General features: G+C 37.8%; 2 protein-coding genes across 10 annotated transcripts in view; one reads left to right on the top strand and one right to left on the bottom strand.

Annotated features, from left to right (window-relative positions):
• Nucleotides 1–2345, top strand: part of SMARCAD1 (SNF2 related chromatin remodeling ATPase with DExD box 1) — a 62043-nt gene extending 59698 nt beyond the window's left edge. For 6 of the 9 annotated variants that reach the window (XM_069485502.1, XM_069485499.1, XM_069485500.1 and 3 more), the window contains one exon: nt 508–2345. In XM_069485502.1, coding sequence (XP_069341603.1) covers nt 508–569 — 62 coding nt within the window. In that variant the 3' untranslated portion in view covers nt 570–2345. The remainder of the gene's footprint in view (nt 1–507) is intronic. The other 3 variants (XM_069485496.1, XM_069485497.1, XM_069485495.1) reach the window with 1 other exon arrangement.
• Nucleotides 2346–6792: 4447 nt separating this feature from the next.
• Nucleotides 6793–22048, bottom strand: HPGDS (hematopoietic prostaglandin D synthase). Its single transcript, XM_069485589.1, has 5 exons — nt 21916–22048; nt 18017–18109; nt 14903–15012; nt 9261–9359; nt 6793–6957 (listed from the first exon to the last, which is right to left on the bottom strand). Exons 1-5 carry the CDS (start codon nt 22046–22048, stop codon nt 6793–6795), a joined length of 600 nt encoding a protein of 199 aa, XP_069341690.1.
• Between the last annotated feature and the right edge of the window lie 2010 nt (nt 22049–24058).

Here is a 24058-nt window from a genome sequence, read left to right as displayed (position 1 = left end):
GTATACTGTACTCAAAATGTTTTTATGTGTGTAGAGTGGGTCTAAGTCAGTGATTGTATCTTTAGATCAAAAATAAGAGTATAGATTAAATTATTTTTGGTTTGATTGGGATTTGGGGTCTTTGTTGTCTTTGTTTTCCCTACTCAGTTTGTTATATAATGGTTTTTCTTTTAATTAGCAAACTCAAGAAGTGAGTACCATGTACTATATGAATTAGATAGGATTCAAACTATCTATCTCTATGTATCTTTATGTTAATTTATATCTATATAAAATCAGAAACATAACCTTAGATTGCTATGCTGGCAATATGAACAAGAACACAGGAGATAACCCTAATATATGTAGGAATTAAGGAAAGTTTATAACAGAGAGTGACACTGAAATAAACTGGTCGTTGAAAGATAAATAGGAATTTACCAACGAAAGAAAACATTGAGAGAGAAAATATGTTCTATAAAGTAAAATATTTTTATAAAATTCTTAATGCCTCTCTCTGACCTGCAGGTGATGAAGGGACTATGCCAGCGGATATAGCCACGTTACTAAAAACGTCAATGGGCCTGTGAAATAAGAATTGTGAATTCCTAATTGATGAGGAAATATCAACTTGGTGCACTCAAGGACATTTACATTACGATGACCATGGGGTTTATGGACATTTATAACTTTTTATAATTTCCATATTGCATTTCTCATAGTATGGACAACTTTTTTGCCACTAACTGAATTCTCCAGACGCTCACACATGAAATTTCAAAAAAAAAAAAAAAAAAAGCCACAAATATGAAGTCCTGAAGATGTTGAATAATCATTTTACAAAGCAGTTTTCTGAATGGGGATTAGTTGGTGATTGTTTGTAACAAATACGCTAATGCTTTAGAAATGTCAGTATTTTTGTAATTATTTCTACCTCCAAATATATATATATATTGTCTTTCACTGGATAATGTGTGTAGATTTTTACATGTGCCTTATTTGACAATGCTTATGTCTTGTTTTTTGCTTGTCCCATTTGAAGTTCTTTTTTATTACGTTAGTTTAAAACTGCAGCTGTATAGATTATATAGCTTTCATTTTATTGCTATTTGAAGCAGATGTTCACCAATGTCAACAAGAACTCAACCTGAATTTAAAGGTGGCATTCCATATACTGACACCCCCAGGTCCTCTCAAGTAATTCTGTTCAAACACATTTGTTTGGCTAGGCACTAAGTTGTTTTCCAGTGAGTAGTAACTAAAGAAGCCCATACCTTGGTCCATGGAGATTAATTCCTTCTGTTCATTTCCCAACTGCACTAATTGTGCTTATTACTCTGCCTAATCTTGTGCATGTTTTCATTGATTTCCCTCTCCTGGCTTTTGCTTCTCTTGAAACTGTTGCCCAGTCACCTCTGCTCCAGTTCTCTTCCTCTCTAAATGGTAGTTTATTCCTGCCACAACGCCACGCATCAGCAAAATGTCAGTGACATTTTTCTAGCCTGGCACAACCGATTAACTTAAAGCTGTTTCACTTCAAAGCAGACTGAACGTGACTTCGTAGTAAGGCAGCATTAGGTACTGCATGGAAATAGGTCATTGCCTTTAAAACTCTTATCAAAATATAATTTGCCAGTTTCCAGAATTTCCAGTACAGGACCGCCTAAAGAGAGAGCCATTGTTCAATTCCAATTCAGTGTGGGTGACAAAGTGAAAGTTAGAAGAAGTAAAGTTGTCTATTTGATATTTAACTCTTTATTCAATCTTTCTTTAACTTTCTGCCTGTCAGTCTATATTGCTGTTTTTATTATACACCAGTTTCTTTGTATAACTTGTGAGTTTCAAGTGTTTTGTTTTTATTATGTAAATATCATTATAAATAAACTTATTTATAAATGAAAGATTTGTTAATTTTTGCAGATCATACTTTTCAAGGTATCCTAACTTGTGAAGAGGCTAGGTAATACAACCCTCTGCATTTAGAAGGTGAATAAAGTTCTCATAGTGATTATTTAGATACTATAGATTTTGAGAACTCATGGCTTAGTAGACTTAACCCAATCTTGAAGGTATATTGAACAGACTCAATATATTTTAGCGTTACAGGACTAAAAGGACTCAAATGTTAATCCTACCTCCTAGCATATCAGCGTACCCAGGTCACTTAGTCAAATCATTGGGAACATGACTTTTTAAAATCTCACGATGGATTTCTCATAACTTTTTTGTATTAATGTATTTTCAATGATAGGCTATTTCTTTTGTTATTGTTATATCCATATTTTTATCTCTGACGATATGTAGTTGGGTTCTTCGTGTAATGCTCTATTATGTCTTGGGTTTAATAAAAATATTTGTGATCTTAAGTTGTATTTTCACACCCTTTTTAATATTGATAACCCTCCTTCTTACTCTTAAAAATATATACAATTGAGCACAAATGAGATCATCTTATATGCTTACGATTTTTATCAGTAGATTAGAATTTATTAGGTTGTATTTTCATTATTCTCTTCATAGGGCCGATGCCAAGGAATATTGTGATCCATGATCAGTAAGGAGCACACAGTTGGAGTAATATCTTGACGAACTGAAGTGACCTTTTTTTTAATGCAAGTCACACAGGGATAGAAGTGCCTTTGTTTTTATAACTCTTTGGGACCCCATAGACTTACAACTTTATGGCTGTAGATATTTGTATGGAAACATTACTATTGTTCCTAGCACTTAGTGTTATTGTATGGTAGAGAGAGAGAGGTATGAGGAGATTTGGTTTCTATTTGTGTTACCTTATGTGCAACCCTTAAGCAGTCTATAAAACTAAGGAATTGACTCTTCTAACTTTTTTCCCCAAAATGTTTTTTTTTTTCTAATTATACATAATGTAATTTCTGCTCTGATTCCCCCTTCCAGCCACTTCCCTCTTTCTCTGTAAGCAAGAAGACATTTAATTTGGGTACAAGGGGAGACAGGAATGTGTTTTCCTTCATTGCAAAAAGATGACCTAAAGGTTATGATGGTGCTAAATATTTCTTTTTTTTTTTTTTTTTTTTGAGACAGAGTCTCACTCTGTTGCCCAGGCTAGAGTGAGTGCCGTGGCGTCAGCCTAGCTCACAGCAACCTCAAACTCCTGAGCTCAAGCAATCCTCCTGCCTCAGCCTCCCGAGTAGCTGGGACTACAGGCATGCGCCACCATGCCCGGCTAATTTTTTCTATATATATTTTTAGCTGTCCATATAATTTCTTTCTATTTTTAGTAGAGATGGGGTCTCGCTCTTGCTCAGGCTGGTCTCGAACTCCTGAGTTCAAACGATCCGGCCACCTCGGCCTCCCAGAGTGCTAGGATTACAGGCGTGAGCCACCGCGCCCGGCCTAAATATTTCCTTATGAAACTTGGCCATGGTTGCATTTTATATTTGAATTATGATTTGTATAAACACATAGGACTGGTTATCTTACTTTGGATTTTGTTAATTTTGCACAATTGGCTTTCTCACTTTTACTAAATTCTGTTTTCATTAAAGCTTGTCAATTTAATAATGTGGGCTGGGCGTGGTGGCTCATGCCTGTCATCCTACCTAGCACTTTGGGAGGCTGAGGCAGGAGGATCACTTGAGGCCAGAGTTCGAGACCAGCCTGAGCAACATAGTGAGACTTAGTCTCTACAAAACATAGAAAAATTAGCCAGGCATGGTGTCACTTGCCTGCTGTCCCAGCTACTCGGGAGGGTGGGGCAGGAGAATCTCCTGAGCCCTAGAGTTTGAGGTTGCAGTGAGCTGTGGGTAGAGTGCACTGCACTCTACCCAGGGCTACAGAGTGAGGCCCTGTCTCAAAACAAACAAAAAAGAATTCAATAATGAGGAGAAAAATGGTCATGCGTAAGAGGGAAGAAAAGTTATTACCTTCATTATTTAGCGTATTATTTGAATTTTTGTTAAAAGGTAATTTTTTCTTTATATTGCCTTGATTACATGATGGAGAGCACTGTAATGAGATTCTCTTACATCCTATTATCATTTGTTAACAATCACTAATGTCAAGAAAATTCAATGCAAAGAATCAAAGTACTTGGGAAATGTATTTTCTTTTTATGTGTGATCCTTACTAATTTATAAAGCATTTAACATTTTTCTCTAATTTTATAGGACATTGTTGGGAGGAAAGAAACATCTTATGTAAGATCATACCTATCTGGGCCCTCCCTCCCTTTTCTTTCTTTTCCTCTTCTCTCCTCCCCTCTCTCCCCTCCCTCTCCCTTCCTCCCTCCCCCTCCCCTCCCCCTCCCCTCCCTTCCCCTCCCCTCTTTTTTCTTTTCTTTTCTTTCTTTTTTCCTCTCCCACACCCCCTGCTCTTATTTGGCCTCTCCAGTCTGTATTCTCTTTCCTATGCACTGCCTTTCAAGTGTAAGACCATCTATTTCATTAGTGTGTTTCCATATGTGATTTGACATACTAAGAGTAACAGTACAATGTTATATTAACATAAATTAAAATTTGATGTTCCAATATTATATTTTAAAATGGACTTCTGGGGGACAATCTAAATGTTATTTGGAAGATTCTGTTTAAATGACTCGTTTATAGAGGCAGTTCTTGTTTTCCACAGTAGCATGGAATTGTAAAAATGATTGAAGTCGAAATTGTTGAAAACAATAGTCACTGGGGGAAAATGTGATTATCCATGACTTTTGAAAAATCTTGTCAGCACATTAAAAACATTCTTATTGTTGGTTATGAATGTAGAAGTAAATGAAAAAAAATAGTAAAATTAATACACTAGTCCCCCCCTTATCTTCAGTTTCACTTTCCACTGTTTCAGTTAGCTGTGGTCAACCATGGTCCAAAAATATTAAATGGAAAATTCCAGAAATAAGCAATTCATTAGTTTTATTCATTCTGAATAGCGTGATGAAATCTCGTGCCTTCCCACTGCATCCCATCCCACCCAGGACGTGAATCATCCTTTAGTCCAGCGTCCACCCGTTAGTCGCTTAGTGGGCATCTCGCTCATCAGATTGACAAACGTGGTATATGTAGGGTTCCATAGATGCACGACTTCAGGCATCCGCTAGGGGTCTTGGAACACATCCCCCGTGGATAAGGATTTTATTTTTAAAAAATTATCAACAGAACTTTGGTACTGTCTTGCCCAACTTACAAGTGAGCATCTTTTTTATACCCTGGCAAATTTGCATAACTTCTAGGTTTGGATCAGCCTCCAACATTTTAATCTCTGTTCTTTTTTTTTTTTTTTTTTTAATTGGCTTTATTTTTTAGAGCAGTTTTAGGTTCACAGCAAAATTGAGCAGGAAGAACAAAGTTCCCGTACATCCCCTGTCCACGCATGCGCAGCCTCCCCTACCAGCAACATGCGCAGCAGACTGGGAAATTTGTTAGACTTGGGGGGCAACTTCCATTGCCGCATCATTGTCCCCCAAAGCCCGTAATTTACCTTAGGGTTCATGCTTGGTGGGTACATTCTGTGGGTTTTAACAAATGTATAATGACATGTGTCCACCATTGTGATATCATACAGAACGGTTTCGCTGCCCAAACTTCTGCACACCACTTGTTTATCCCTTTCTTTCCCCAATCCTGGCAACCACTGATCTTTTTATTATCTCTATAGTTTTGTCTTTTTCAGAATATCACATTGTTGGAATCAAATGGTAGATAGCCTTTTCACATTGGTGTCTTTCACTTGGTAATACGCATGGAAGCTATTGGCAGTTGTAAATAAAGCTGCTGTAGATATTCACATGCTGGTTTTTGTGTGGACTTGTTTTCAGGTCACTGGGGTTAAATACAAGGAGTGCAACTGCTGGATCTTAGGATAAGAATATGTTTAGTTTTGTAAGAAACTGCCAACTGTCTTCCAAGGTGGCGATAACCATTTGTATTCTCATAAGCAATGAATAGGAGTTCCTGTGGGTCCACATGCTCACCAGCATTTGGTGGTGTCTGTGTTTTGGATTTTCACCATTCTAACTGGTGTATAGTGGTATCGGTATCTCATTTTAATTTGCAATTCTCTAATGGCATATTGGACTCCTCTTCATCTGCTTCTTGCTACCTGTGTATCTTCTTTGGTGAGGTGTCTGTTGAAGTCTACTGCCCATTTTTTTAATCAGGTTGTTTTCTTGTTGAATTTTGAGAGTTCTTTGTGTATTTTGGATAATACCACTCCAGCAGTATCGCTTTTTGTTCTTTTGCTGTACTTTCATCTGTGTTGATGAGTCCCCTCTTTTGATTATTCACTTTTGTAAAATGTCAAACAGATGTATCACTTGGAAACAAGCAGACGGTACAACTACGCACTTCGCTGTCTATGCGTGAATTGCAGATGTGCAGTGACCAGTCATGGGCAGTCCGAAAGAAGTGACAAGATTGGTCATTGGTCGTGACGTGCATCTGTTATTTATGCAGTGATTTGTGGACTGACAAACCAGCAGCAAAGTTTGTATTTCATGCAATTACAGTTAATAGATTGCGGTCGCAGGAGTCCCAACCATTTTTTTTGGTAACTGGTGTTAACCAAACCATTGTGAATAAAAATCATTGCATGCTGGAACCGCTGTAAAGCAAGGTATTATAAACTATTTTTCCTCGATTACAAATGATGTGAAGTTATTCTGAAAAAAAAAAAAAGATAATGAAATGCGGGTTTGTCTGTTTCCTTTTTTAAGCAGAATATGGCTGAAATGAAAGTCTTGTTGGAGCTGGAGAGGGGGGTGTGGGTTATGTAGCAGACTGTAGCTATCTTCCCGGAGAGACGCTGGGAAGAACTACACAGCTTGAAGGCGGTGTGTACCCGCTAGAGTTTGGTTTGGGGCCTCCGTCGTATCCAGTCAGCGATGGCAGGAATGGCTCGCACTTTCTTCTGTAAAGTCACCAGCCTGGGATGGATGTCCAGCAAGTCAGGTTTAAAGACCAGAAGTGTGGTACTGCAAATATCCCAGTAGAAATCTGCCCAGGTTACCTAGAAAAGGTATCGCTTTATCAGCATTCCAAAATTTCAAACTTCTTTTCTTAATCTAAAAGATAGTTTCTTTTAAACTCAAAACAATCCTGTTATTACAAGAGCAAAATGTGTGTATACTAGAGATTTAGATAATTACCGGTAACGTCATACTTCCAACACCCAGAGGTTTCTACTATTAACAGTTTAGTGTATGAGGTATTTTTCCATACAGATGGATAGATGGATTTTTACTAAATCTTTAAGATGGGCCACCGGGTTAGAGGATGACAGCCTGGTCCTATCCTTGTTCCTTTGTGACTAGGAACTAATCCGTATTATGTCACTTTGGTTCCATATGAATATCAAAGGGGTTTAATGTGAACTATTCTTAGTTTTCTTTTCACATGGAATTTAATAAAGCCAATTGCTAGTGTTTCATGAACTTGCTTACTAAACTTGCCAGCCAAGAGGCGGTATTGGTTAGAAGATTCAGAGCAGCCAACAAATACTTATTGAGCACCTACTGTTTGCCACGCCCAGGTCTAGGTGCTGGGGATCGACAGGACAGCAAGATGTGACACAAGCCCCTTCCCTGTTGCAGCTTTTATTTTAAAAGGGGAAAGACACTCAAATATGCAAACTGACAGGGGTGATGAAAAGTAAAGTGACCAGATGGACTATCAGGGGGTCAGAGAAGACCTTCAAGAGGTAACATGAAACCAAGGCTTGAAGGATAAAGAAGGATCCAGAAATGCAGCGCTCTGGGCATTAAGCATCCTGGGCCCCGGAACCCCGAGTGGGAAGGCTCTCAGGTGGGAGTCGGATTTGTGTTTGGGGAACACACACACCGGCGTGTTCGCAGCGCTACGAGGAAGGGAGACGGTGCTCCGAGATGGGGTCGGAAGATGTTTACAAAGGAATTTTAATAGAAAACGGAGGGGGAAAAAAAAAGTCAAGTCTTTAAAAATGATTCGGTCAACAGGAGTGAGTATCTCAGGGTGCTGCAAAAAAAGCACCTTGAGCCTTGTCTCCTAGGACGCCATCTCCTGGAAGGTAGGGACCTCACCTTGATTTGGGGGCAGGGCTACCCATAGGTGGCGCTGTGTGCTCGTCTCTGAGAAAGCCTGGGGGCCGGCGCGGGGGCTCACCCCTGCGATCCTAGCGCTCTGGGAGGCCGAGGCGGGAGGATCGCTCGAGGTCAGGAGTTCGAGACCAGCCTGAGCAAGAGCGAGCCCCTGTCTCTACTAAAAATAGGAAGAAATTAGCTGGACAACTAAAAATATATATATGTAGAAAAAAAAAATTAGCCGGGCATGGTGGCACATGCCTGTAGTCCCAGCTACTCGGGAGGCTGAGGCAGGAGGATCGCTTGAGTCCAGGAGTTTGAGGTTGCTATGAGCGAGGCTGACGCCATGGCACTCTAGCCCGGGCAACAGAGCGAGAGTCTGTCTCAAAAAAAAAAAAAAGAAATAAAGAAAGAAAAGAAAAGAAAGAAAGAAAGCCTGTGGTGTCCAGTTGTCTCAGTTTTTGTGATTATCCATGGTCAGTACATAAGGCACTAATTCTTCCAGGGTTGGAAAGCGCTCATAGCTTATTTCAGTCTTTCCTTCTTGGTTCTTAACTGGAATACTTTTACAAAGAGAAACTTCTTCCAACTGACTGTGGTACAAAACACTTTTTTCTTTGTCCTAAGATGAAGTGCGCCATGAGTGTATACTGTGATCTCTAGGACAAGTTCAGGGATAAGGTGTTTACTTAACCTTTCTGATCTGACATCTCTGTCTCCTTTCTCCCACTCTGAAGATCTCGGTTCTCAATGGCATCAACAGAATTTATTTCTACACCCACGATATAGGTATAATCATGCCAGGAAAACAGTACCAGTAGTGCCTGGTACCCCCGCAATATAGTTACTGAAAATAGAGTATGAGTTTTACTTTTTTGTTCTGAGAGAATGTGTCTTGAGATGTTTAATCAGATTACTGTGTTTTACAAATGATGACGGATATTTCTTGAAATAGTTCTTCACTAACAGAGTACATGTGCATTCTCTGTGTGCTCTATGCATCTCTTTGGCACAGTTAGGTTCATTTTACTTTTGATTTTAAAATTTCTGTTGTTGATATATAATTACATAAAAATATTTTATGGTTCCAAAGTCAAATCTACTAAAACAGGCTTATTTAAAGAAGTTTAGCTCTTGTCCCTGCTATATACTCTATTCTCTCCCTATGGGTAACATGTTTTCAATAAGTTTTTATAAGTTTTCGGCTTATCCTTTTATATTTACTCATCTCTTTTAAGATATAAAACATACTCACAGAATTACCAATAAGCCACTCTTTTTTGTCTAAATATGTGTCCAAATCTTGTAGAAGATGAGGAGCATCAAGTGTGAGCAGCTCATTGAACACCTGATCCTAGAAGAGGGAGAAAATATCATTTTAAGAATAATGAGAAGAAAAATAATATGGTTTGCAGAGGCAGTAGATTTCTCCATTTTTACTTTCCCACTTGATTTCAGAAATGAACAGAAGTGACTACATTTTTTCCCCAAATGTATGATACTATAGAGATTCAGGTCTGATTCTCTATAGATCTTAGTCATATCTTTATCACTCATCAATTAAAAAATAATTTTTTCACCAGTTCTTAGAGTTTCCTTGGAATCATGACTAAATATTTTATAGGTAAATATTTTAATATTTTTTATGATTTTATCTTAATTTTTTATTAATGAAAAATGTATTATGTTTTTAGATTTCTAAAATTCCCCTTTTCCTTAACCTAGCTCCCTTAAAGTTAAATAATATAACTGAAGGTAAAGAAATTCATTTGATTTTATAAGGCTACACTCCTCCAGGTTGGCAGTTAGTCATTTCATCATTGCATTTAACAGGTAGTATCATAATGAATCATTATGATCTTGGGGCTTTATATATTTCCCTCTTTGGCCTGCCACTGTGCCTTAGTATATTTGTCAACCTTGAATATCGTCTATAAAATGTGTCATCCAGTGTACCCCCCTTTGCTATATTATGTAACTAATGTTATAAACCAAATATTAATATCCTTAGAAAGGAAAATATATATAAAACAATATGTAAAGCATCCATTTTTAAAAATTGTTTTTGTACTATTACTTAAAGCTCTGGAGATCAAAGAATTATTCATGTCCTCTTTCTTGATAAGAAGTGTTTCTTTATATATAAAAATTTTGGCTGTTCTGAGTCTTGCTTATGAAATATTAGCCAAACTCAAAAATATAAAGTATTTATATATCATTTATTAATATGTATAAATGGCGTATAATGAAATCCAACCTTTATTAAGATAAGTGAGAGTGGATAACTAACTACCTCACCAATTTGCTGACTTACTTCCCGTTATGATTATGACTTGCTAGATGATTTAGATTACCATAACATAATGCCTTCTATTTGTAGAGTACAGTTTGCAAAAGCATCGTTACATACAGGTTGAGTATCCCTAATCCAAAATCAAAAATGCTTCAAAATAAGAAACTTTTTGAGCTCTTATGTGACACTCAGTGGAAAATGTTCATTGGAGCATTTTGGATTTCGGATTTCTGGCTTTGGAATGTTCAACCCGAAAGTATGATGCAAATATTTCAAAATTTGAAAAAAAAAAAACAAAAAACTAACATCCAAAACACTTGTGATCCCAAACATTTTGGATGAGGGATATTCAACCTGTACTTACATATGTTTGCCAGATCTATAAACTGAAGCTTAGAAAGTTTGTCATTGTTTTGACCTTATGCTCTTTATATAAGGTACTCTATGGTTAATATGCCTATAGTTTGAAATAAAATGTAAGTGTGAATACTGCTGCAGCTTACACGGATTTTGTGAGCTGAATGAAGGGCAGTGGGCCAGAACCACGTGGCACTTTCCACAGCTCAGCTCAGCATGTCAAAGTACGGCAATGGCCAACTTGACTTTCCTGGAAGAGCTAGAAACATGAGGCAGTTGAATAGCTCAGGGTGTGGCTTCTGGCCGGCTTTTCCAAAACTCCTGTGTGCGTGCCTGGGAATGTGCATCTCCACAGCTTCGGGTAGGCCAGTGTTGTGTATGTGCAGTGCCAGATAAAACTATCATAATATCCCATGTTATTGATTTATCCTTTAGCCCAGCTTCTCTTTACAAGGTTGGTGAATTATTTCAGTATAATGAAGTGTAAATTAACAAACAGCGTAATCGTTATTGTTTAAGGTTCATTTTAAAGAACACCAAAATCATATAAAGAAGAGGAAATTTGATTATACAGCATTGTTTTCCAGATGCATATTTTTAAAAATATGTTTCCTGGACTGGGCACGGTGGCTCAGGCCTGTAATCCTAACACTTTAGGAGGCCAAGGCAGGAGGATCACTTGAGATGGGGAGTTCGAGACCAGCCTGAGCAACGTAATGAGACCTTGTCTCTACAAAAAATACAAAAATTAACTGGGTGTGGTGGTGCATGCCTGCAGTCCCAGCTACTTGGGAGGGCAAGGCAGGAGGATCCCTAGAGCCCAGGAGTTTGAGGCTGCAGTGAGCTATGATGATGCCATTGCACCATTGCACTCTAGTCTGGGCAACAAGAGCGAGACCCTATCTCAAAAAACAAAAGAAAAAAAAGTTTCCTGATCATACTTGGTGAACTCAGAAATTTCCTTCCTCCCCTTTCATAGAGTTAATAGGGCAGATTTTTTTGCCCTAAGAAATCGTTGCTATAGTCTTGTAACAAATGACTTCTAGGGCTTAAGGGAGGTTTGTATATATCTCCAAAGCATTATTTTTAAATCCATGCTGCCAAATCATTTCGTATGGGAACCAGAGCATTAGAATCCCCTCAATCCTCATCCTACATCCCCACTCTGTTCTTAAGATGAGGAAGCTGAGACACAGATACATTGAATAACCAAGATAACACTAATGATAAGTTCAGGGATTGTCATGGTGACCAATGTCCAAAAACATATTTTGCCTTTATTTATTTATTTAATTTTTTTTTCCCTTGAGACAGGGTCTCACTCTGTCACCCAAGCTGGAGTGCAGTGGTGTCATCAGAGCTCACTGCAGCCTCCAAATTCTGGGCTCAAGCGATCCTCCCACCTCAGCCTCCCAAGTAGCTGGGACTACAGGTGCACGCCAACCTGCCAGGCTAATTTTTCTTATTTTTTGTAGAGACAGGGTTTCCCTATGTTGGGAAGGCTGGTTTCAAACTCCTGGCCTCAAGCAATCTTCCCACCTCGGCCTCCCAAAGCACTGGGATTACAGGCATGAGCCACTGCTCCCGGCTGCCTTTAAATTTTTTTATTGGAAATGGAATTGTTAGCAACAAATATTGAAACATCTATAATCATTGTCTGTATTTGATGGATTTTTAAAGCACATACAACAAGAATATTTTCGCTGTCCATCTTAACTACATCAATATTCTGCCTTTGAAATTTTTCACCTGACCACAAGGTGGCAGCAACGCAACCCACCACCGAGAGACCTAGGAGCTGAAATGCGCAGTTTTCGTTGCATAGCCAGGTCTTGCTTGTTATTAATAATTAGATAGTCTGTAGCTATCAGCAATGTTTCTGCAACACATTCTCCCTTCATATGATTTATTCATGAACTTGGATTGTTATGTCTTATGAAATTGTTTTTTGAAGTAGGTGGTATGTAAGAGCATTGTTATTCAAATACAAAGGGAGAATGTTAGTCATCATAAATATTCAAAGAATATTTTCCTCCGGGAGGTGGACTCTATTATGGAGTTTCAGCCACTGAAAAGCAGAAACTAGAGAAGTAGAGAAGGGCGAGCTGATAAGTTGATAGACTGCCTTAAAGGATAGTCTCACTCCTGAGAAAAGACAGAGGGAAAAAAGCAATTTTGCACAAACATACGATAAGTAGGGAGATGATATTATACCCATTAAATAAATATAAAGTAACGTTTTAAAAAGAAAACTACCATAAGAAAGAGTTCTGATAAATTTAAAACCATAACGTCAGAAATTTAGAACTCAGTAGAAGGATTGATGAATAAAGTTGGGGAATTGTTACTGAAAGTAATGCAAAAAAGCAAAGAGATAGGAAATAGAAAAAAAGATCTAACATCTGAATTCTAGGAATTCTATTAATAGAATAAGGAAACATGGAAAATAATGGGGGAGGGAATCATCAGCGAAATAAAGGAAGTTTCCTCTAACTAAAGGACAAGAGTCCCAGATTGAATGGGCCCAACAAGAGGGCGACACAATGGATGAAAACAAGATCTATGGTACAATTTTAGAACTCTAAGGGCAAGTGTTCTACCATGTTTTCAGATTGGAAAAGTATAGGTCACATACAATAATTAGATTGGATTCAAACTTCTCAACAGCTAAAAGACCATAGACAATGTCTTCCAAATACTAATGAAAAATTACCTTCAACATAGAATTCTATACCCAACCATGCTATGAAACAAGTATGAGGATGAAATAAAAACATTTGTAGACAAGTATGGCCCCAAACTTTTATTTGCTATGATGGGTAAGCTATTAGAGGATTGTTCCACAAAAAAAAAAAAAAAAAAGGGACAGAAAACAGAATGAACCCAGGAAAGATGAAAAGAAACAACCAGGATGATAATATCCCAGGATGACAATTGTGCACCAAGTGTCTAGGGCAACCAAACCAGAAGGAAGTGGTGTGACTCACAAGGTCGACATATCCACACCATCTGTCATCATCATACCTGCTATCATCAAACCTTAATTCTAACTTTTGGACTACTAGAGGATGTGCCCCAAATAAACAATGGAGTATGTGAAGAAAGGGGACAGCATCCAGGAAACAGGACCGCAACTCCATAGAACAGCATCATTGGAATGACGATGAAGGGAATTGCCATGGTGACAGCTATGTAGAAAACGTGGAAAGTACCACAAAGGAGAATGGAGGTCTCCAAGCCAGAGAGCTCCAAGAATATATTGGAAACAATGGATGATCTGGTGTCATTAACCTTGTGGAAAAGCATATTGGCAAGCTATTGGATAGTGTGGGAAGATTCGGCAATAAAAGTAAAAAGAAAAAGAAAAGGCAACTACTGACTTTGAGGAGGAAGAGTAAAAAAGGAAATATTACTAAAGTATGCTACGATGCAGTCTGTATAATATTTGCATAAGCATAATAATGCAATAACTGAATATGGACTTAACCAAACATTTTAATACCACTATATTGGGAGCTTGGAGAAGGGAAGCAGAGAGGATGACTGTGTAAAAGATAAATTTTATTACAGGTTGAGTATCCTTTATGCGAAATGCTTGGGACCAGAAGTTTTTGCATTTTGAATTTTTTCAGATCTTGGGATATTTGCACATATGTAATGAGATATCTGGGGGATAGGAACTAAGTCGAAACACAAAGCTCATTTATGTTTCACATATACCTTATATGCATGGCCTGAAGGTAATTTTATGCAATATTTTAAATAATTTTTTGCAAGAAACAGATTTTTTTGTTAAGTACGTATATGTGAAATTTTTCACTTGTAGAATCATGTTGGTGCTCAAAAAGTTTTGGGCTTTATTTTGGAACATTTTGGATTTTGGACTTTTGGATTAGGAATGTTCAACTTACACTATCATAAGGAGTCCATAGAAACAGTTCAAAAATGGGTCGAGCAAAGAAAGCCATATTTACATATCCTATAGAAATAAATATAGAAATATGGAGAGGTGTAAATCCTTAAGGAACAGCTAAATGGATTAAAAAGAGGGGTGTATATGGGGAGGGGTTAATGTGAAGGAGTAGAGCAGGGAATTGTACTTTGGTTTTAAACTTTTTAAAAGAATTTGATATTTTAGAACTCTATGTACATATTGCTTTGATAAAAAGGACCTTTTAAAGCACCTAAAACAATGTCTGGCAAGTGGTATATGATTAACACCAGTAACAGCAAATTGATCATATTACCTTTACATCTTGCCTTTTCTCTGCCCAGGGAAAACGTGACATGAAATCGTCCAATGTGTCCACAATGGCATCGACTTGACATTGTTCGATTTCTGTTTTTCCAGCCAAATCTATGGAATAGAGAGAGGCCCACCAACGGGTTCAATTTAATTTACTATGTAAAAACTTCGGTGTTTAACAGGATATTCATCTAACTGAAATGTCAAGCAATATAAAACAATATCCGGGGCAGACTAGCTCACACCCACCTCATTTTGTTCCCTATCTACCTCTCTTATTAGTAACCACTTTTATTAGTTTCTTATGGGTTCTTCCATTGTTTCTTCATGAAAATACAAGCAAATAAGAATATATATCCCTCTAGATCTGCCCCCTCCCCACATGTACGCTGTAGACCTTTCTTTGCAAGTATCTAAAGGGCGTCCTTGCTCTTTTTTTCAGCTACATGGGATTCTTTGAGATAGATGTGCCACAGTTTATTTAACTGGCCTCAACTGATTAGATCTGTTTCCAATCTTTTGCTAATACAAGCAATACTACCAAAATAATCTGTAATTTATAAATTTATAATTTATTTCGTCAAAAGAATTCTTTTTGTTTTTGCAGACAATCTTTTATCAGGAGCATTTGTCTTTTGCCTAGAGACTAAAAGTTTAAAATAATAAAGGTTTTTTTTTTCTTCCCTGTCATTTTTTAATCATTATTTTTGCTAATAAATCATTGGTCTTCCTAAATATTTTCTCACTGATGTCAATTTCAAATGCTTCAATATACATTCTAAAATGGATTGCTTTTGTACAACGGCATACATTTACTAAAAATCAAGGAACTGTATACTGATAATGGGTGAATTGTGTGTAAATTATACCTCAGTAAAGCTGTTAAAAGTGAAAGGAAATGCTTGAATGATTGAGAGTTCCTCTGCAAACTGTATTTTTGCGTGTGTGATATTCAAAAGTTGGTTCTTCCTTCTGACTTTGAAAAGCCTTCAGAATTCTATCACAGGTTCTCCTCACTTTCATTCCTCCTTTGACTTCCACCTCAGGGCTCCAGCTGCCAGTTTATGCAGACGGCTCCTCAGTCAACAATGTTTAGTCCTAAACTGCAGGCTCACCTTTTCAGCCTCACTTTGGAGATCTCTCTGGGTGTTCTTTTGGCTCCTGAACTTCCTTCAACAAATGCCCACATGCCATCATCACACCCCCCCCCCCTCAAACCAGCTCTTCCTTTTTCATTCAACAAGTAATTACTGGCCTCCAACTGTGAGTCAGCCCCCAGCTGGGGCTGCAGCATTGAATAAAAGGTAAATTCCTTGCCTGCATGGCCCTATGGTTGACTAGACAGGGCAGGCATTGGAAAGAGTATTGCAAGTTGGGAAGTTTTTATTAAAAAGAAGAGAAGGAGGAGGAGGGGGAGGGGGAGGGGGAGGGGGGAGGGGAAGGGAAGTAGTGCATGGTGCTATGAAAATGGCAAATCATGTCCAAGCTATGGTCTACCTTGCCCTTTCCCTCCTGGTCAAATGGACTACCTTCCTCCTGACAACAGCTGTCTTCTAGTCCCTAAGAAGATGCTACATCCACAAATTTTCTCCTATTTTTCTCAATCCCTCTTCTTTTCCATTGCAATCTGTCCTTTTTCAATGACCTCCTGCTATGCCTCCCTGCAGTCCTGCCAATCAAATACAAAGCAGGGCCATAATAACCTCAAACTCTAGCTTAGTTATGCTGTTTTCCTAGGTAAAAACCTATAATTGCTTAAGGAATAAAGTCCACACTCTGGATCTTTCTGGCCAGATCCAATCTATTTTTGTAGGCATTTCTCTTTCTAATTCTTTTCCATCCTGATAATTTGAAGTTCATTTCTTTTTCTCATGCCATTTTCTTTCTACCTGGAATGTTCTAGCCCAGTGATTCTCAAACTGAGATCCATGGACCACCTGCATTGGTGTCATCTGGGAAATTGTTACAAATGTAAATTTTGGGGCCCCACCCAAGGTCTACTGAATCAAAGTCTCTGCAGTCAAAGTTGAGCAAAGCGTGTTTTAATGAGTTTCTGGGTGACCGCGAGTTGAAAAACACTGCCCGGCTCCAAGTCTTCCTCTTGAAATTCTAGGTATCCTTTCAGGCTCAACTCAAATGTCATTTTCACCTCAAAGCCTAATTTCCATAGTGAGAAATCATCTCCATTGACTTCCAAACTTCTAAACTTCCAAAAAACTTCATTCGTTGAAACGTGTTAGTGTAACACAAATTTTTGTATTTTTAACATGTTACTTTGTTCCAAAAATGGAGGTCTAGTAATTATGGTGCATTTTATTTATGAGCTAATCATGTGTCTATGGCTTAAATAACAGTGGTGGTGGCGGGGGTGGGGGGGGGTGATAGGGTTGGAAGAATGGTGATCCTACAGATTGATTAGAAAGAAAAGAGCTTTAAAAGAAGCCAAAAGTAGCTTTTGACTCAAAAAGAATGTGAGAGGAGTAAGAAGGGAGAAAGAAGACAATGGGGTATAGGATGGAGAAAAAGCATTGGGCAAAGACAAGAACTTTTTCTATTGTTTCTCTCTATTGTTTTTATTGTCATGGGTACAGGTGCTAACAAAACAATCCAGAAGCCAACTACCTGCACAAAGATGCCTCAGAGGGCACTCAACGGAGACAAAGAAAACTCCCTTTCTATTTTTTTTCAGCATAATTTGAATGAAAGACATCTTTGAGTACGTGATTTTGATAGTCTAAGGAATCTCAACCTCCATATGCCATATGTATTTCCTGCTAATTAATTTTCTCTGATAACTTCTAATACACATACTAGCAAAAGTTTGGGTTGAGACACACCTGTCCAATTTTTCAGTAAAATTCCAAAAAAAGGTCTTGAGGGGCAAAGAGGTTTAGGGCAGAAGGAGCAGGAGGCAATATGAAATAAGATTGTCTAATTGTCCACAGGGTCATGGAAAGTGAAATTGATACAGATAACACATTCATACTTTTCTAGTATTTAATTCCATTCTTATTTGTGCTATAGTGGTCAATAATTAGGTTATTTAATGAGTATTGAATATATATCATGTATTTTTTTCAGTTATCAAAAATCTTAAACACAATAAACATGTTACCCGTGTTTCTGGTCAAGTGTCTTGCTATTGCGAGGCTCTGGTGAAGGATGAGTCCATCGACTTCCAAAATGGGGATCTTGCCAAATGGAAGAGCTTAAAAGAAAATGAGCAAAAAAAGAATCAACTTCGTAACAAAACCAGAAGTTATAATACTTCCATTTTTATGGATAGTTATAGAAACAAAGCATGATTTTGAAGTCATGGAATTCTTAAATATTTATTCTTAGAGGGACACTTGACAATCTCTAGTGGAATCTTTATATTTTCTAAGATTAAAAAAAAAAGTTGTTAGAAAACCTGCTATAAAGTTAGGAACAGAACTGGATCTAAAACCCAGGTTTACAGTGATACTATTTCTACACTGTAGATTACCTCATATACTAACCATTTAACTTTTTAAAAGAATTTTCCTTTTAAAGCTTTGTTAATTGTTGTGGCCTCAATCGCAGATCACAGTAATTATTATTAAAAACCATAGCCTGAGGATTATGAAGAGATTGATTTACATATTGAGTTATGGTAAGGAATTTAGTCATAGTCTTTTTTAAATTGACACATAATTATTGGACATATTTATGGGATACATGTGATATTTTGACACATTCCTACAATGTAGAATGCTCAATCATGATAAGCTAACATTTATCATTTCTTTGTATGGGGAACATTTCAAATCTTCTCTTCTAGCTATTTTGCAATACACAATAGATATTGTTAACTATAGTCACCCTACTGTCTATCAAATACTACAACTGATTCCTCCTATTTAATTGCACGTTTATACTCATTGACTAACCTCTCTTTGTCTCCCCATCCACCTTTCCCAGCTTCTGGTAACCATCATTCGACTCTCTACTTCCATGAGATCAACTTTTTTAGCTCTGACATATGAGTGAGAATGTGACATATTTCTTTCTGTGCCTGGCTTCTTTCACTTAACAGAATGTCCCTCAGTTCCATCCATGTTGCTGCAAATGACATAACTGCATTCTTTTTATGGCTGAATAGTATTCCATTGTGTATACGTACCACATTTTCCTTATCCATTCATCCATTGATAAACACTTAGGTTAATTCCATATCGTGGCCATTGTGAATAGTGCTGAAATAAACATGGCGGTGCAGGTATCTCTTTAATATACTGATTTCTTTTCCTTTGGATAAATGCCCAGTAGTGGGATTGCTGGATTGTATGATAGTTCTATTTTAGTTTCTTGAGAAACCTCCATAATGTTTTCCATAATGGTTGTCTAATTTACATTCTGATCAACAGTGTACAAGAGTACCTTTCTCTCCACATCCTCAACCAGCATTTTCTGTTCTTTCTTCTCAGAATTGCATTTGGAAATTGCACCTGCTAAGCCAATGGAGCCTCAATTTTCCTTATCTTTCTCATTTTATTTTCCATTTCTTGTCCTATTGTATTTTTCTGGGGGATTTCCTTATTTTTTTTAATCACCTTATTGATTTGCTTATATCACATTTTTAATTTTCAAGAAAAATTTGTCTCTAAACATTCCTTTTTATAGCAGCCTGTTCTTGTTTCATTAGAAGAGCTAATATATTCTCTTAGTTCTCTGAGGATTTTGTAATATTTTGAAGGTGTTGAGGTTTTTTTTTTTTTTTTTGCTAAATCGTCTTGGTTTCCTCAGAACTGCTTTTTTTTCTGCTGTTTTATTTAGGTCTATTTCCTATTAGAGACTGCTCTCAAATATCTATTGACTTTTGGCTTGCTATTCCTGTTTTAAAGGCAAAGAACTAAAAGCTAACTGGAAGCTCAGTGCGCATGGGAGGAGTTGGCCCATTTCATTGAGAAACCTCGTCGTTCAGTATCTGTTAGACATTTCTCTTGGGCTAGTCAGCTTCCCCAGACAGAATGTCTCCAATTTTTGCCTGAGGGATATTAACCTGGTTGCAGCATTCTGATTGTAGAGCAGGGGAAAGGGTGTGGGGGTTTCACCGTTTAGTTTCTAGACTTCCATTTAATCTGATCTTTATTATAGCATTGTGTCCTCAGACATGCCTGTTGTTCTAGAATCCTCTGGTCCATCCTCTCCTGAGAGTAACCTCCATGCTTCTTCCAGGGAAGGGTAGGGACCTGGTGTTCATACTACTTCTTCACATTCTTCCAGTCAATCCTCTGTTAGCTCAGCTTTTTGAGTTATCTGCTGCTACTAATTCCTGAGCCTTTTTTAGGATCTCAGCTTGCCTTCTTCTCCAGGCTTATTTGAGCTTACAGGCCTGCAAAGTCACTTTACCATTCTTTGGCCTGCTTTCTATTAATAGCTTCCAGAATTTTGTGCTATCATATTCATACTCAAGCTTTATTTCTTTGTCTTTATGGGCTCTTACCTTGTTTAAAAAGTGCTTTAATGTTATGAAAGAAGAGAAAAAAAGTTTTAGGAAAGAGAAAATGTAAACACATGTGCACAATCTTCCTTTCTCCCAGAAGAACTTATTAATAAAATATCCAATGATGGAATGCATGGAGTGGAGATTTAGTTCTAGGATCAGGCAGAGGAGACGTTATAAAGAATTTCCAACATTAGAGAGCGTTGCTAAACTGGATGGCAGATGAGACCAAGTAACGTCAGTAATGAAATCTTCTTCTTAGTGTCTGATCTTTCCCTTTTTCTGAGAGTAAAAAATCCCTGGATTTTTAGCTGGACAAATCATTATCCACAATAAAGTCAACATTTCCCAGCTTCCTTTGCAGTAGTATGTGACCATGTGAGTAAGTTCTCCCCAAGTGACATATGCAAATTCCCGCTCATGCTGTTAAAAGGAAGGTGTATGCTGTCTCCATCTTTCGCACTTCCCATGAGCTAGAGAGTGGAAGGAGAGTGAACTGTCTTACAGTGTGTAAGTAAGACAACTACGTAGCAGATCAACAAGGAAGAAGGAGCCAAAGCTTTGACAACTTCACGAAGCAAAATCACCATACCAACTTGGGTTCTTATGCAGATGAAATTTCTGTCCACATGAAGACAGTTGTTATGTTGGGTGTCTGTCTATTAAAGCATTTGAAACTATATCGTAACCATCATGAACTTTAAGGTCCCTTTCAACGCTAAGAATCTATGAAAATATTAATAAGATGCAGAAACTCCATTTTCAATAACATTAATGAAAAGTCAAGGTAGACTAGGGTATGAGACACTCGAAGAACTTACATTTAAAAGCTAAAAGGCAAAGCTTGTTATATGTAATATCCCTGCCTGCGCCTTGCAATTCATCTTGGCCTAATAAATTAGTGGACAAAATTAATGTTCACCTATTCTATGTTCACCCTCTTAAAATCCCATGTACAAACTCTGATATCGGAAGAAACATGTGGATATTAATGGTAAAATTTCATGACAGTAGGAAACCAGATATTCTATCCCATCAGAGAAGAGGTCTCTGCTAAGAAAAAGAGTGATTATAGGGGCAATGACTTATAAGAAGCTCATGCTTCCAAAAGGCATATGGCGATTTATTGTTAATATACCGATTATCATAGTAGTATTGCTATTGGCATTGTCTAGTGCATTTAACTTGAGCTTGGTGTTAAATTGACCTGGGTTTGAAACTCATCTCTCCTTGCTAGGGTTGTGAAACTGGAAAAATTACCTAAACTCTATGCACTTCAGCTATCCCAATTATAAAGTTGAGACAATAAATCTTATAAAGCTTTACACTGGTTTATATTCTCTTTCTGTGAGGTTTGTGTTTTCACCTCTAATAGGAAAATTTCTGGGTCACAGAGCATTTATTTAGTCTACCTGAACTGCTGGTTCCCAATTTAAAACCACGTGATGTTCAAAAACATTTATTTTTTTTCATTTCCCTGAAGAAAAACAAAAGCTTCCGAAAGTGTGTTTTCCCTACATTTTCATGCTATTATTGGTGCTACTTACTTGATTTGATTTCAGGCCAATCAGCTTGTTCTATTCTGTGATCTTCATACGCTATGTCCAAATAAGCAAATATGTACCGAATAATTTCTGCTCTCCCCCTCATATTGAAGTAAGTGAGTTTGTAGTTTGGCATGGTGCGATTCTGGAAAGAGAAAAAGGGAGGGATTACTTTAACAGCCCTCTAGAGATGTCTCAATATCTTCCTTTCGGGCTTTTTTGGAAAACTTTGTGGTATCTCTTGAGATAACTGGAGATAATAGAGGATATTTCAAAACCAAAATTATAAATCGCTATCTAGTAACATATGGGAAAGCGATGTAAATAAGATCATGTCTCTCTCTCTCTCTCACTCTCTGTCCCCGATACATTAGTTGGAACATTCCAGTGAAATAACCAAATGATTAAGAGGGTATTACACACAAACCTTCAGAGGATGGAGTGAAAAAAACTTTCCATTTTAAGATGTTTTGCCCTGTTTTTAGTCACTTTACTGTGTGGTGTTTGACATCATGTCTGATTTGTTTGCCCTGGTGACACGGCTCAGAGAGTGTGAGGACAACTGTGGAAGAACTGCCAGGACAAGGCACGTGCAAGAGGGATGGGAACGCCATGTCCAAGTTGACCTGTCTCCCCCTCTCTCTCCTCACCTGTGGCCTTTCCCTCTAGGCATCAAAGGCTGGGGGAGGCTGGGGACAGTGGCTCATGCCTGTAATGCTAGCACTCTGGGAGGCCGAGGTGGGAGGATTGCTTGAGGTCAGGAGTTCGAGACCAGCCTGAGCAAGAGGGAGACCTAAAGACTTTAATCTCCACTAAAAATAGAAAAGATTAGCCGAGTGTGATAGCACACGCCTGTAGTCCCAGCTACTCGGGAGGCTGAGGCAGGAGGATCGCTTGATCCCAGGAGTTTGAGGTTGCTGTGAGCTATGATGATGCCATGGCACTCTAGCCAGGGTGACAGAGTGAGACTCTGTCTCAAAAAAAAAAAAAAAAAAAGCCTTGGGGAAACCTTGCTCTAAGTTTTCTCTTCCTGCATCCATTCCTCGAGAGGAAGGAACTAAACTTCTCTTACATTTCAGAAAGTTTGCTGATACCAGCTATATTAGTTAGGTCATTATAATTTTGTGAGTTTTCGGTGATTTCGCTTTCATTGTTTATAAACAGTTCATGATTTTAAGTATTTACAGTAGAGTGTATTGTAATGTTATTATAATATAATGATCAGGCAACCAAGAAGGAAACATTCTCATTTGAAATTCAATTCTTCCATTTATCACAGCAAAACAGCAGGTGGGGAGTAATAAAAATATAAATAAAAAGGAAAAAATAAAAAAGAAAAACAATTCTTCCACTTAGTTACTGGGCTAGTTAATAAAATCTCCCTTCAAAGCCCACTTTGTATCAAATAGGGATACTGATGTGGATTTGGAGATCAATGGGGTAATGCGTGTAAGGTACATAGTGCAATGCTAAAACTCAATAATTATTAGTATTGATAATGCTTAATAACTAGTGTTAATAACACTGGTAACAATAACTTTGAACTCATATTGTATAGGCAATAATAATAAATGCCGTGAATACCACACACTAAAGATAAATAATAGAATAACTAAATGAATAAAAACACATGACAATTATTCATTTAAAGTGGTGAGTTTAAATCTTTCATTCTTTGTTAAGGCAGTCTTTCCAAGAATATTAATGGAATATTAGATAAAAAGAAAAGCTGAGCTCAAGCCTCAAAACAAAGTTCCATCAGAAATCACATCACACAAAAGGTCAAACATATCATCAATCATAAAATTCTAGGTTGCCAAGTTCTGGCCTCAAGTTCATGTGTTCCTGGAGTCTACCCAGGGAGAGGATGATCCGGAAGTAACTGTCTGATTGCCTATCCAGACCGTCCCAAGTTCAACAGATGACAGTGATGGCAATTCTCAGCAAATCTATTTCTCTGGCCCTGGTTTCCATGTCCAGATGTTGTGGAGTGAAGCTGGCTGTCCTCGTTTGAAACAGACAGCCACCCCCAGTCATTCTGTGCCCTGCCTCAGTCCAGTCCCCCCAAGGGACACGTGGCACACACCACACATATATAAGAAATATGTGGGGAAATGTTTTCTCCAGAGAGAAGAATTGACTACAC

The sequence above is a fragment of the Eulemur rufifrons genome, chromosome 13 (assembly GCF_041146395.1).
Source record: "Eulemur rufifrons isolate Redbay chromosome 13, OSU_ERuf_1, whole genome shotgun sequence".
Taxonomy (NCBI): Eukaryota; Metazoa; Chordata; class Mammalia; order Primates; family Lemuridae; genus Eulemur; species Eulemur rufifrons.
This window is presented reverse-complemented; position numbering and strand designations above follow the sequence as displayed.

What these genes read in the sequence shown, in the direction of transcription:
- HPGDS (XM_069485589.1), bottom strand. Translation starts at nt 22,048, where the DNA reads ATGCCAAACTACAAACTCACTTACTTCAATATGAGGGGGAGAGCAGAA. An exon ending in AGAAAAGGCAAGATGTAAAG is followed by an intron (nt 9,360 to 14,902) that starts GTAATATGATCA and finishes TCCCTCTTCTAG; the next exon opens with GATCAGGTGTTCAATGAGCT. An exon ending in AGTGGCTTATTGGTAATTCT is followed by an intron (nt 6,958 to 9,260) that starts GTGAGTATGTTT and finishes TACCTTTTCTAG; the next exon opens with GTAACCTGGGCAGATTTCTA.